Raw genomic sequence first — 15748 nt, 5'->3', positions numbered from 1 at the left:
ATGTAGTTATATGACAGCTAAGATGAAACCTCATAACTTAATATTTTTAAATCTTCGTCCTGAACGGGAATATTCCTAATTTTTACTAATATTTTCCGTCGAGGCCAAAAATGATGGATAGAACTAAATCAGGAGAACAAAAACTTTACGCGTTAAAGAACAAAATTGAACGAAACACAGAAAAAAATGTTAATCTTGAAAATCTTTGCCGAGAAAGATTAATATTCAGATGATACCTACCAAAAGCACGGCAACAAATTTTAATTAAAAAATCCGGCTGGCAAACTCAGTTCAGGCACTGCTTTTAATCACGTCTATCGGTTTCGTTAATAAATCGATTAGTTTTTCAGAATTTGACACAGTACCGTCTCAAAACATGTGGCTCGAAGAAATGTATATCAATATTGAAGATATTCTCCTCAACTCAATAATAAATAAGAAGAGAATCAGCTCGGTATAATACCAAATCAGTGATTTATGTTTCTGTCATTTGGTATGGATCTTTTAAAAAGTGTACCAAAATGTCAATGTTTTTTTACAAAGATACTTTCAGCTCTTCTATATCAACTGTATACAAGAAGAAAATTTACATCAAAGTATTCCAAAACCTTCCTATTAAAAGATAATAAGCCTCAATAGCAGATGTTTTCTCATTATAGCGAACTAAAAGAAATGTTTAAAGTAGAACACCATCATCCATAAACAAAACGAATTGTGAATACTTCGAAAATGAAATCATTTTTTTATCAGTACTTATCAATGATATTATTTTATAATTTAGAGACCCAGCCTTTACCTAAGCGAACTACATGATTGGGAACCAAAAATTAATCAAAGAACGTTAATAGTAGTATATGGTGGAACTACAAGTTACATAATATAAAATTTTTGGCACATGATAATATACGAAGGCAGTCCGACAAATACTTATTCACACTGCCCGATGACGTCAGAATTGTATAGATAATTTTTGATACCTACTGTCGAACAATCAGCCGGATTGGTAGCTTTCTTTTGACTAGGCGTGTCCGCGAATTTCATACAAATGGTAAAAAGCGATACCTGTCGATGATTCCATTCTTGTTTTTGGACGGAAATCAAGGAACGAAATTAAAGAAAGTTTTAACGCTGTATATGATAAACCTTCATCGATGGGGACGGCAAAAAACTAATTTAACAACTTTCAACGAGGTTGGTTTTTCATGAGCCACCTGCAGATGCCCGGAAAGCTACTACGAAAGATAATGTGGCAAAAGATAGATAGATAATTAGGAGAAATAATATTTTAATTCAATGTTTTTGGAAGTGAATCAGATGATGAACGTTCCTATTTTTATTGTTTTTATCATATCGTTTGAATAAGGACATTCCGTGTTCTTATTGGTTGAATGATATTGTATTCTATTGTATTCTATTGTAGGCAATATCATCAGAAAACTATAAAAATAACAGATTACAGAAACTATAATTTCCTTATTTAAGCCACGAAAATAAAATATAAGAAATAACAACGCATCCAACGTCTCATCCGAGCATACTTCTGAATTTGTTGCACAAATATGAAGCAGCGGAAAACATGCGTTCAGGCTGGATGGAAGTTGGAGGAATCGTCAATAATTTTTCATAAGCCTTCTCCAAATTATAACCTCGTGTGGAACTAGCCTCATAAAGATTCATTTCTTGCTGAATGATCTTAGAACGATCAGCTTCTTTATTTGCTTCAAGATTTATAGTTTTCATACTGTTTTTTATTTCGTTCTGAAACTTTTCTTTTAATGTTAATCAGTTTTACTAGTTGTCTGCGTGGGTTCAATGTTCATGTCATTTTCTTCATTATTACTATTTTCAATTTTCTCAGTTAACAAAATAATCTGTTTGGTTGGTTGGACATGAAAATAACTCCTTTACATCACAATCAGTCTCCAACTCAGTCTTCTCAGTATGAGGATTTTTTAGATAGTTTGATACTCCACTTAAATCACTTCGTCGACGATCTTTCAAGCGGTTCAATAAATGTGTCTTCAATTTAGAAGCCAAAATTGAGTCGTTGTCACGCAATTTTTAAAAAAGAGTGTAGCACTCGCCGTGCACTAATTGGCATCAGTACGACAAAGTGCTTTTACAGATAATTTAACTGGCGCCAATACTTTGAATATCTCACTAATGAGTTGAAAATCTGACTCCTCAAATGGTACTGGAATATTAAGATCAATAAGTGCATTTTTTACGCTAGTTTTTTAAAATATTTTTGAAGTACTGTATCATTTTTCAAGGATGCTCTTTTGAAAATAAGAACCAGTTTACGAAATTTCTTCAGTAATTTTTTGTTTCAATGACTAAGCCTGAGTCTAGTCCTTCATTATCATCATCCGAGTCATCAATATCATCACTGGTAGTCTCATTTACAGGTGTCTTTTTATACAATAAACGGCTAAATGAATACCATGTGCAAAACAAAATTGGTGTTCTGTATTAACAAGTTTTTCAACCTTCAGCATTACATTTGGACCATCAGTCACTATTGCCACAATGAGGTATAAAACTCCAGAAGCCGCTTTTTTAAAGTATGAACACAAGTTTCGGCGGTCAGCGATTTATCAATTCGAATAAGTCCCAAATTCCATTTTTGTTTTATTTAAATTCATATATCTCTTATTAGAGATAGAAGTTCATTCGTCAAGTCAACACTTAGACTAAATCGTTGTCCTTCTTTTTTCAATCTAGATAGTTCAGTTGTTATTTGTTTTTTTATCTTTACTCTGTTGCGGATTGTTGAAGCAGATTTAGGTAAGTCTGAGTACCCTGTTGCTAACAGTAACGATCTTATATCGTTTGATGTCACAAATACGATAAAAGGAAAACCATATAGCGCAGTCATACGGGCCAAAACATCGTCAAGAGTATCAGATTTCACAAAATAGTCGGCTACTAACGTCATTTTTCTTTTCGAAGGTGGTCCTTCATTATTTTGGCTCGTTGAGGAAGATGCCTTAGCAGAATCTACTTTTACGGAATGTTTTGAAATAGATGAGTATGTAGGCCTTTGGTTGATCCTCCTAAGGTTTGTAAAATAGCTAAACAACGCTTACATTGTGCTGAGCTACCCGACTAAAAAATGACTCCACACTGACGTAACGTCTTCATCTTTTTTATGTTTGACTTAAAAACTTTCCTCGGAGAGTGACATTGTTTACTTCTTAAACCTAAGTAAAAAAGAAAAGAACATTTAAATCTATGTACAACATAAACATAACCTCTTAGATCAACAGAAAAAACATTCGCTGTTTTTCATCTATATTTACTCATACTCATTAAAGCATTGAAGTTTTTTTAATAAATTAATTATTTGTCACCAATTAACAATATAAATATCAATTCTTACACGATCTGAAGCGTAACACATACTTAATCCGACACCGCCACCTGTCGTTAGCAGAAACAAACGCAATCAGCTGTGTAAACAAGATGGCCGACAAATTTTGACGTTTAACGTCAAATGAAAGTAAGTGCATTTCGTTTCACGCGCATTTTTATTGACTTATATAAAAAATATATTAGTCCCGAAAATCGCGGAATTCGGGATTCATTGAATTTAATCCCGAAAATTTCGGGACTAAAATATGATAGGGATCCCAGTCTTCGGGATCCCGGAACGAGTCCTCTAGTCACGAGATATATTTTGCGATGTATTTTTGAGGATATACGCAAGTTAATTTAAAGTTTCCATAAATAAAGTGACACAATCACATCTTTCAGAAAAGTCATTACAGGTTATTAAAATAATGAATGATACTGTGAACTAAAATAGAAACTAAAAAATGAGGTTATGTTATTTCTGCCTGACTGAAATGCACTTTTGTTTTGAATAGCGTAAGAAAGGAATGGCTTTAATGTGACAAGCTGAAGAGGAAACTATTTGTAACACGATTAGGCAGTTTTGATGAAATGTCTATTGACTATTATCGTATTACCTGCATGAAAGCTTAAAATATTCGAACTGATTCATGTGACGTTTTTGAGTACACTTCATAACTCATAGCAAAGTGCACTTCAAATCGGATTCATCAATTGAGAAAATAGGAAAACACACACGTCTTCATATAATGGTGCACTGAAAAATCATATTCCGTAGTTTTTTCAACTTACAACAAGTTTTGGTAATTTCTATAAACAGATTCCATATATGATTGAATATCCCGAACTATAAACTGTACGGATATAAATATTCAACTAGTAACAGATAACGATAAAATTTTTATCATTAATACAAATAAATTTAAATTTGGGTTCAATTGGAGGTGCTGAATCTTTTTCGATTGAAGACACTAAAAAATCTAAACCACCTAATCTAATGATAGTTTCCAGTGAATAGTATTCTGAAAGATTTTTTAGAAGAATATTATTTATTTTTAGCAACTTAGGTTCTTTGTGGACCAAAAGTATTTGGTGAAGATTAATATGACTAAAACTAGAAAATATTTCCGTCCAAACCAATCAATAATCTTACTTCTGAAAAGTATGTTTGTATTTCATTTATGAAACTGACATCGGTCCTGTTTTAACCTCCATCATCAAAACTTAATCTTGCTACATCACTGCCTATTAGACGTATTTTTAGTACGGTGGAATTTGAATATTTCATGAAATACCTTTTAGTACATACAAGGGTAGTGAATTCTGATTAATTCAAACAAAAGCTGCAACAATACATTCAGCTCTATTTTTATTTTTATTCAATACATGAAGGAAATGCAGCTAAAAGTGAAACAGTCAATTAATTAAGTCGAAACTAGAACAGCGAAATTTGAGAGCACTTAGAAATCTCTGAGAATATAAAAACTCCTTAATAGCTGGAAAAAAACCTCCATGAACGTAAATGTTAAGTCATTACCATCAATAACTACTTTGGTGTTCCTAATTTGAGCTCAGTTCCTTCTGAGCGGAATCTTAGATCTTTTCATTTCGTTCCTTGAGATACTCATAAATTATATACAGTGAAAACTCAATTGAGCTTCATTATGTTTTAGGTATATCATGAAAAACTGTTTTCTTCCTAAGTAGACTGTTATTTCATTTTTTGGAGTACTACGCTAGTACATGTATCCTAACTCATATCCAATACTTGAGTTCAATTCTCTGTTCTACTGGTTGGAGTTGGTATTGATGCAGTCCATGAAGGAGAAGGGATTTGCTCTCTGAAATAGTAAGCGAAAATTGTTATATCCAGCTACGAACGTACTCTTAGAACTAAATTGAAGCGTAAAAATTATTATCTAAATGAAATGAAATTGTTTCAATTATTTCTGCGAGCCTTAATATTAAAATATTGCTTACATTCGTTCGATAACCATAATTGTTAGATAATATCATGGCTTTGAAAGAGGTTTCTTTGTTCTGACATTCTCCTCCATTTAAAATAATTTGATAATGAAACTTACAAAGTTGAAGTTGATGTCAGTAGAGACCTAATATTATAATAACTTTATTATTCGTTCAGTGTCTGTACACCAGCTCTGATTACGTTACCTAAGGAATGAAATTCCCAAATGGAATGTTCCAAAGTTTATTAACTGAAGATTTAGTACAAGAAAAGGAGAATGTCTTCTTTAAGTAGTCAGAATATGAAAATGATTTCGTGAAACAATATTTTTTTCAGATTATATAAAATTTGAAGAATTTATTATTAGGTATAACTATGAGAGAATCAGTATAAAATTTCCTATATTTGTAGACTCAGTTTACGTGGTTATAACTACAGAAGAAACCACCTGATCGACGAAAGTAGAATAGAGTATTTGTATTCACCAGATTGGCGTTTCATTTTGAAAAACCATAGAAAATCGATAACACAATATGATTCGAAATATAGATTGTCAATTTCAAAACTTTGTTTTCATTCGCCCAAAAGTTCCTATGCCAACAAGAGAAATTTTCTGCGGTTCCCGAAGGAGCAATAAATAAGAATTAAGTTCTCGATAGAAATATTGTTTCACATTTTAATAATAGGGGTTACAAATTAAGTGATACAAAAATGTAGTGAACGTTTGTCTGTAGGTATTTTTTTATCGGAAAACGTGAGCTAGATTGGCAGCAAAAAGTATGTCTAACATTTTCGATTCGATTTTTGAAAATGTTATTTGGAGTATTGATAAGTAGACATAGCATACTCTTTATAAATGCGTCGAAATGTTTTATTTCTCGTACAAATGTCTGACCTGAACTCAAAATGTATCACAACATAATAATATAAGAAAACGAGTGTTTTTTGTTCTGTTCTCTTCTGATCGCTTACATTGGAAGGTCCGAGCATCTTTTTCATCGCCATAACCATGTGTCGTCATCAATAAACGTTTCGTCAGCTGTTTAGCTAGAAGCTCTTTCAAAAGCCTTCGTTTGTTGCCGATAAAATGAACGACGTTAAAATAGAGCAACGGATTGTTATGAAATTTCACATGAAACTTGGAAAAATGCACTAAAACAATTTTGTATGGCAATAAATGTTTGTCGCGTCCTCGTGTTTTTAAGTAGATTAAGTGTTTTCAAGATAGCCGAGATATAGAAGATAATTCACGTTCGGGTCGCCGTTCAGCTTACAATTATTAGAAAAGAAGATTTTTTACCTCAGAAAAAACCCAATGAAATTAATTAATTTGAAGTCATCTGATTGAAGACAACTAATCAGTATAACATTATACTGAAAAACTACGGTCAAAACCATGTAGAACCTAATAAGTAAACTGTTACTAGGAAAATATTGTAAAAAAATGAAAATTATTATTGACTCATTCAAAAGATCCCTGTAAAAGGAAACAAAGTTCGACAGCATTAGGTTTCGTAGAAATAATAAAAATGATAAATTTATGGAATGAAAATACCCGTGTAGGGCTGCAACGGAAATTCTATCACATAGCTTCGGTAGAATTGGTTTGACGAGGATGGGAAGCCTGTACTTGCTTGACTGCCTTTTTTTATATCGAATCAAGCAACGATGATTCTGTAACAAATCGAGTTGAATATCAGCAAGACTTCCCAAGGTGGATCAAGAATGTGTACTGAAAGCAAACTTTTAATAGAAAATACCGACAGCAACGTTTGTCCTGTCAGATTATTTGAAAAATTTATGTCAAAATCAACAGATTATTATTAAGAATAAATCGACTCTGGAAATCCGAAAATGATCACTGGAATAATAGAATACCCATTCGACGAAACACGATTCATACTTTAAAATTGGAAAAAATCGTCTGCCGAAGCGATTGGGTTGAATACCAAGGAAAAAAATTACTAACCACTCCAACATATCCACCGCATTTAGTCGACTGGCCAAAAGTGATGTACAAGAGCAAGAGCTTATAAAAATTACGGGTCACAACAACTTAATAAAACCCTACTCGAATACTGACGGAGAACATCATATAGAAACTAACAAGTCTTAACAACTTTTAACCTTTCTAAATGTTCTTTTGATAATTGCACTTTTAAATAAATTGTTTTGCTCTGTATTTTTTCTTCAATTTACAATTTTCTATCCGAAGAACCCTAGAACATTGATAAATCCTCAAAAATTTCATAACGACTTTCTCAAGCTTTTTGCTTATAGGCAACAAACCTCCGCCTACAGCATCGGTATGTTTCCAAGGAACAAGCTTTCGAAATCTCTCGAAAAACTATCAATGTTCTTGGGTTGTTACTACTAATAATAACGTGACGAATCAAATGTGCATTGAAAGGGTCAAGATTTGAGTCTATTTAAGTAGTGAGAGGAAAAGCTGGGCGCATCATGTAGAAACTGAAAGAAAAAGACTTCCTGTACTGTCTCGTTATTTAATAACCACACTTTATATACTAAGAGTATTTTTGGAAAAATTATATTCATAAAAACATATATGTATTGTTTATTACACCCAAAAACGTAAATTCGTATGAAATAGGAGATAGCTAGAAGTAATAAAATTAACCAAATGACCTATTAAATAAGCTGAAACAAATAATTTCGCATGATATTCATAAATATGTATTAGCTGCTGAAATAATTTGAATATATTTAAATCGGGTACTAAATTTGTTTTGATTATTTTATTTGAATGGTTTGGGGATATCAAAACTCTTTCTCACTTCGAGGCTGCTGGGATTATGTCAACAGCTAAATAATTAAATAATTGAATAATATCGTATTCTATACAATTAACTGTAAATTGTTCCCAGTTAATCTTATGGAGAATTAAAGACAATATTCCATCATTTTTTTTTGTTGGATATATTTTTATTTTTGATTCTTTTCTAGCAACAATGAATATAAAAATTTTCTAGGACGATTATGTTTTATATATTGATTAACGAGCCTTAATAGAATCCATAAAACCGAAAGCTTACATTTATATATACTTAAATTTAGTTGTACTTACTGCTATTTGGTTTACCAAGTTTGTCTCCATTGAGATCAAGAGGAACTGAAAAAAAATTGTCAATTTACAGGTTGAATTATAATAGTACGCCTTATTCACAACTATTCTTTTGATAACTCAACAAATCGATTCATAAACTTGATGTTCCACCCATCATTGCTGTTAGCAACGATGAGCTTTTCGGAATACCTTTGCAACAACTTTTCTCGTTGAAGCTTTCTATCTACTTCATAGCATTAGAATATGTATTAGAATTAATCTCGATGCAAATATTATGATTAATTTAGATATGTTTATGCAAGGTAGAGTGTTCTATATGCGAAAGTCAAGTTTATAAATCGACCTTAACACTCAATTTTCATGTTATTTTCAAATAATTCTCTCTGGGACTCAAAATTCCTGTTCCTTAATCAAACTACTCCTAACTTAAAGGAAAATTATAGGAAAAAATCGTTTTTTTGCAGACAGATGAAATTCATTTCTCGCTATCAATCACTGTTTTCAGAATTTGGATGATAAAATAAATTCATTGTTAAAATATATACAGCAGGCTGAAATAATTTCCTCTATACAATATCTCATTCGAATTTCATTTACCTGGGTCAATATCAACTTAAGTAGGGTTGCAGGAAAGAAATTACGTCATCTTGATTATCTACGTTCCACAGGACATATCACAAATGGCATACGAACGGCTTTTCTGAATTACTAACAATAGAAAATAGTTTCTTGAGAAAATAAACTTTGAAAATAAATTGGGAATCAAACAACAAACACTTCACTTTTTCCAGTCACGCATTTAAAAATAAATTTCCATTTATTGGCAATTGAACGAATTCAAAGGTATTAGCTTGAACGAATAAAAATAATCTAACGCAATAATGCAGCATATTTCGCCATTTGGCTCTCCTCATTTAAATTCTTCTTGTTCTGAAAGTATTATTCACTTATGTTATATATTATCTTTCATCATATTTTTTTGCACCCTATTACTCAATAATCCGTTTTCCCAGAAAGTTCACGATACCGTTCTCCTCCAGTCCTCTCTCTCGGTCCCAATACAAATTATTTTCTTTATATATGATTGGTATTTTTTACCTGATATACAATAAATTGATTATTATCATCGGATACCTTATTTTATATTTCTTCACCTTCGCTTATTTCCATTTCTCCCCAGCATAAAAACGAACAAAAACTGGTTTTCTGAATGCTTTTGTTCAATATATTAGTCTTTCGTGTCTATCAAGGTTAGTACAAACCTCTGGCAGATCTCTTTCACATAAAGTTTATATTTCCATCTTCTGCTTTCCACGATAAATTAGTAATGATTTACTACAAATCCAATACGAAAACTAAAACGACTTCCCTTGTTTTTCTCAAAATAATTTAATCGAAGAATGGTTATTCATCAAGTAACCATTTTTAAACAATGGAAACTCAACTATAAAGAGCAATACGTGCTCTTTCCGATTACGAGAAGTCTGATATTCGACTGAAAACTTAGTATTATATCCTTTTGGTACCAGCTACCAATTTTCCCAATATTAAACAGGTGTTTTCTAAGCCGTGGCAATTGTTGCGGAAATGTGAAAGTAGGTAGTTTAATCTAAATTTAAACGTTGGCGTTGGCACAAAATGTTCATGTACATTATACGAAAAGCTTCATAAGCCGCTTTCCATGTGGCACATACTAATTCCCGGAGCTTCAGTTATAAATACTGGAATGCCAAAGACACAAGATGTATTGTGTACGATCTTATGCTCTCCATATAGAGTAGTTTTAAACATTCAGCAGTGATAATAGTGAACCTCTGAATCTTTTTATTTTATATCTATTTAGTTTTATAATTACCTCTTTTTCGCTAAGTTTGCAAGGACTAAGTTTTTTCTAATCAACTGACATTGATTTTTTAGGTGAGGTGGGCACATTAAGACCGCGTAATCGAATCACTTCATAAATATTGTACGTTTAGTCGAGTTACAAATGTTACAAAAGTTGACACCACGAATAGAGTTCAAGAAGCGCAAATTCTCTATGGAAAAAAGATCAGCTGGTTTAAATTATGGCTTTAAATCTAAAACTTGGTTTTCTCAACTAAATAAGCTATGTAATTTGAAAATATAGTTATCAAAGAAGAGTCCTACATAGCTCAATGGTCCGGGATATGAAGTCTATAGAAATAAGAAACTGAATAAATATATTGAAGTTAGTTCTTCACTATATTACAGCAAGAATACAGTGAGAAAACATTCAATGATTCAGTATAGTATATTAAGAAAAGGCATATTTGTCTATCTATTCAGAAATATTGAGTATAGAGCAACGATATAATAATAACAAAGCAATTAAAATAATAATAATAATAATAATAATAATAATAAAACTTGCTTTTTTTACAAAAATAATTTTCTGTTCTATAAATATAATAATATTTAATACATTTTTCTCCAGTTTGGTTGGTTGTATTATAATTTTTAATGGAGGAGTATCTTATGCAAAATCTCCTTTAACTTCAACTCCAGTTGAATCAGGTGTCTCTGACGTAATCCATTTCGCCTAAGTTTCCTACAGCAAAAACAGAAAAATGTACAGTAACAGTGTACAGTTATCGTATTCCCTTTTTCTACATAGTCAATAAAAATTACACCCTTACAATTCCAAAATACTGTGGGCATAACCTTTATGGACAAAAATAAATGGTTTAAAATAAAAATGCTATTCTATATAATTAACTCAAAAAACTATTTTTTGCAAAGATTGCAAAACTATAATGCAACTTGTGGGAAGCAGAAAAAATATGGTAATATTTATAATAATGGAAGAATGGTAGCTACTTTTTTAGTGCAAGAATATGAACTTTCGTAGTTAATGAAAAGCATTCATTACCTTTCAAAGACATCTGAAAGTCTCTTCAAATAAAATTTGCTATACAAACGAAGTTTATTCAAAATATTTACTGACTAGTGCCAGGATAATAATATTTTTCGTTGATATGCTTGATGATCGGTATACACTGTTCTGGTCAGTTTATTAAATTCTAGCTCTAAATACATGATAAATATTCAATGTAACCATTATCACTATTGTTGAGGATTCTTAACTGGTTTGAGAATATTGTACTCTACTTTGAATTATAAAGAATTTCGTTGAATTGGGTGAACAACACAGTTCTACCATGCTAAGGTATATCAAATTAACAAGCTCTCTGTATTACTTGAACATTAGAAAATTTATTTACGCAAGTGAATAAAGCCAAAATTAAAGACATATTTGTTCCTTGATTTCTCGTGCAAATAAAATTATTCTAGTCTCCATCCCGGTATGGAAGATTTTCGCTTATTATTGAAAAAAGCCAGTACTGAATTGACAAATTATTGATTTGTCGTAGGCTGATTCAAATTTAACTTACATTCATCTGTCTTCAGGAAACACAACAAAACAAATGATGTAGGATATATAACTTGAACAGTTTTTATAATTTCCGTAATTCTGAACAAAATATCGAACAAAAATATCACAGCATTCGTCAGAGCGAATAACAAATAAATTGTGACAGGCAGGATTGGGTCATAATCGGGAATTCAAGAATGTTGCGATTCTTAGCCCCATTGTCTAAATGGCGACTCTCAAATAGGGGGAACAGCAACAGCCATTATGCGAATGAGAGGCTTAGAAACTTTTTGATACCTCAAGAACATTAAAATTCCATAGTAGGGCGAAGGGAATAAAAACGCTCTTTTAGAGACCAATTGAATTAAACATAAACTTAAGGTTACTTATGTATGCATCATCTGGGACTGAAATTATGGTCAAGTACAATATAAAAATATTCATAAAAGTATAAAAATGATAAAAATGACTAACATCATTTAATAATTGCGTGTGATTACTTAATGATTGCGCTGTGATAAACTTTGTTATGTCTTTAAAAAAAACATTAGATTCATTAACTTCCAAATTCAGTATTCAAATTGACGCTTGATAGAAATACTAATGTTTTTATTGACACAATTTGAACAAGGAATTTCATATATGATAAGTAATTTATAGGTCAGTCGAAGAGGTCACTCACCAATCCGATAACCTATCACAGAAGCGATAGCAAATTATATTCTGACACATATTTACCATGGAGGACATAATATGAATTAGGAATCTGCCAACCGACAAAAACTGCAAAAAACGTCTATTTTAGAAACATTATATATCGCCCATATTGATCAATGGATTAATTAGAAAACCGATTTAAATTTAGTGTAACCTATGCATATCTTCAAGATTTTGAAAAAACAAATTCTATGAAAGAAATTCAACGCCTCCGGCAACCAATAAAATTCGACTTCACTTATAACTTTTATTGTTATATTATGTTTTTTAACAATAGGTTACCCGATTACATTATAAATAGTCCATTCAAAAATTTCAACAAATACTGTATGTAAAAATCAAATTGAATGAATTCATTATTTTGGTTTTAGAATCACGTAAAATTTTAATTATAATTTATCGTTGTCAAGTTTACTGCAGTAGTAAAATGTAAAATGTAAAAACTTAAAGGAACTATGAATTTCAATTAAGTATTTGTTCAAAATGTTCACCGCGAACGTCTTGCAGCATATTAATATTAATTAAAACTGTGTTGTAACCTTATTTAACATATACGGCATGTTTGATCTAATCGAAAACGTTATTGGTTCGTCAAAGTAATTTGTAATGAAACGTTTAGCTTATATAATACCCTACACATATCCCTATCGAAAGAAATCTAATAATGTGTTAATCAGGTGATCGGGCTGGCCAATCTATCGATATTCGCCTTCCTTTTTACCGATTGAGAAATATTGTATTAATATACCGCCGGATATTAATTTGGTAATATGGTGGTGCTCCATTTTATCGAAAATATATCGCAGTTACTGGAACTTATTGGTTTTTAAGAATCCCTTACCAAACATTAACCTTTTGAAGGCATCGTATATGTTCTTTTTCATCCAATGAGGATCACCGATTGATCAGTAGCAGAAATTTTGCCGATTAGCATGAAGTGAAAACTGCATTCATCCGAAAACATAACGTCTTTTATTGTTATCCAATATAACTATCATTCGCTCATAAACATGAGTACTTCTATTATAATAGTTGTCTAGAAGCTCCTGAGTACCCTTATGGAGATGTATGTGTGTTTTTCTCAAACTCAAGCATCAAATTCAGTTTTATTTCATACCTCAGTGCATCGACAGGAATTTTTTACCTGCCTTTCATGACCAAATTCACGAAACTGCTTCCCTATTTAACTAATTTTTCCTGCGGTAAGTCATAAAAGTTGTTATCAATTAGGCGAGTCACTTCCTGTGGTGTGAACGTATTTCAGACTAAAATTATAATATAGACAATTTATGATTACAAAACAATTTGCTGAGACGTTTTAAGAAATAATTGTTATTGTTATGTTGTTACGTTAAATGTTGCAATAGAGTTGAAAACGATAACATTGTTAAATATGGAGCGTGGAAAGACCTTTCTAACAAGCCTATACTTCCCATTTGAAAAATTAGGGTTTCTTCCTGTCATTCGAAGAATTTTGAATGTAGGAATCCAATTTTCATGTGAATTTCATATCAGTTTATATTTAAAATTTGATGTATCTCTGGATTTTTCGTTAATATGTACAATAACCGGAATAATGAATCTATTCAATCTGAATTTAACACACAGTATATACTATAGTCATTAATATTATTAGAGCTAAAGTCATAATCTGAATTATGATGAATCACTTATTGACAAAGGTTACTTCTGAAACTTACACAAATATACAAAAAGCAAGTTTACTAAGAGGTTAGTTGCTAAGTTTGTAATAAAATAACAATTATATACTTTTTATGGACCCGTAGTTGGTGGGTAGGTGTTGTTTCAATTATACCAACAAAAGCATTATTCTCTCGAAATGTTCAATTATTGTCGGGTATATATAGGTATCTTTGTTGACAATGGTGGCCTGGTCAGTTATAATTGTAGGGGTAGGATGGATTGAAAGGGATCGTAAAGCTCCTGCTGCTCTATTAAGACAGGATTAACAAAAGGATCATCGAGGTTGGATTCCAAAATTGCAAACACTCTAGATATATAATGAGTTTTTTCGAATGTAAGAAATACTGTTGACATTCACTACGAAATCGATGAATATCATACACATTTCCATCATTTTCCTTAATTCTGATTGAATTTTATCAATCACTGATATAACTATTTTTCATCTAATTTAATATTTTTTTGACTAAATTATAATATTTAAACAAACAGTATTCATAAATTTTGAAATGTGTTTTGAAAAAAATTACATGCAATCATTTCGATGTTATTCAGCATCTCTATGTATGGAAGATGGCGATATAAATATGGCAGGTTTTCTCCTCTCTTTGAAGACGCACTATACTGCAGTATCATATCGTACGCTTTGGCATCAGTAACAAACAGGAGAATTAACTTTCTAAGTGCCCCGTAGCTTCTATGATAATATTTGAATTATATTTGTGGTTTAACGAATCATTCGTTCTGGGAAAATCCAATCCTATATCATTTCTCATACTGCGATGATCGAACAAGACCAAAAATGTTCCTTTTAACGTATGTTATCAGGTATGATTAGTATCAGGAAAAGCGTTCAGCGGACTTCCACACACATAACTGTTGGCGATAAAATATTCAAGCTAGAACCAACCGGATCCAATAAATATTTAAATAGCCCTTCTTGGCTGTTTTCTTTCCACATAAAATATCATAAACGCAGTTATGATACAGCGCTACCTGCTAAATTATGACTTTTTCAAAGTTTTGTGATAATAAAACTAGACATTTTAGTTGTATGCTAGATGTATATTTCGAAAAAACTATAAAAGGAATGTTTCGTGATATTATTTTATGACAGCAATTTATCCAAGCAATATAAGAAATGAACTTTATTATGTCCAATAGGCATAAGATTAATCATTATTATTGTATAACTAATTTTCTCAGATTTGGAATTATTGCTTCAATTACAATTTTTTTTAAATAATCGTGGGTTGTATTGACAACGGGGAGTTAAATATGCAAAAAATATGAAATTTACATTCCTCACTACTATATAAAGAAGTGGAATAAATTTTATAAATTTCTAATAAATATATTTGTATGTAATTTGAAACCGACACAAGTAGTTATATTCATGTTAAATTGATATGATTCTCATTGAATTCAGAGTATAAGATCATTTGAATTTATAAAAAAAGTCATCGTCATCTGATTGATTGTGGGTTTCAGAGATAGTTAGTTTATTTCCAACTACGTTCAAATGCAC

General features: G+C 31.2%; 1 protein-coding gene across 1 annotated transcript in view; it reads right to left on the bottom strand.

The window, feature by feature from the left end:
- The window catches only part of LOC130451619 (hemicentin-1-like), a 321757-nt gene that overhangs the window by 279159 nt on the left and 26850 nt on the right, over positions 1-15748 (bottom strand). Inside the window, exon 2 of the mRNA XM_056790757.1 lies at positions 8406-8450. Coding sequence (XP_056646735.1) covers positions 8406-8450 — 45 coding nt within the window. The remainder of the gene's footprint in view (positions 1-8405; positions 8451-15748) is intronic.

Source organism: Diorhabda sublineata, chromosome X, assembly GCF_026230105.1.
Source record: "Diorhabda sublineata isolate icDioSubl1.1 chromosome X, icDioSubl1.1, whole genome shotgun sequence".
Classification (NCBI taxonomy): domain Eukaryota; kingdom Metazoa; phylum Arthropoda; class Insecta; order Coleoptera; family Chrysomelidae; genus Diorhabda; species Diorhabda sublineata.
This window is presented reverse-complemented; position numbering and strand designations above follow the sequence as displayed.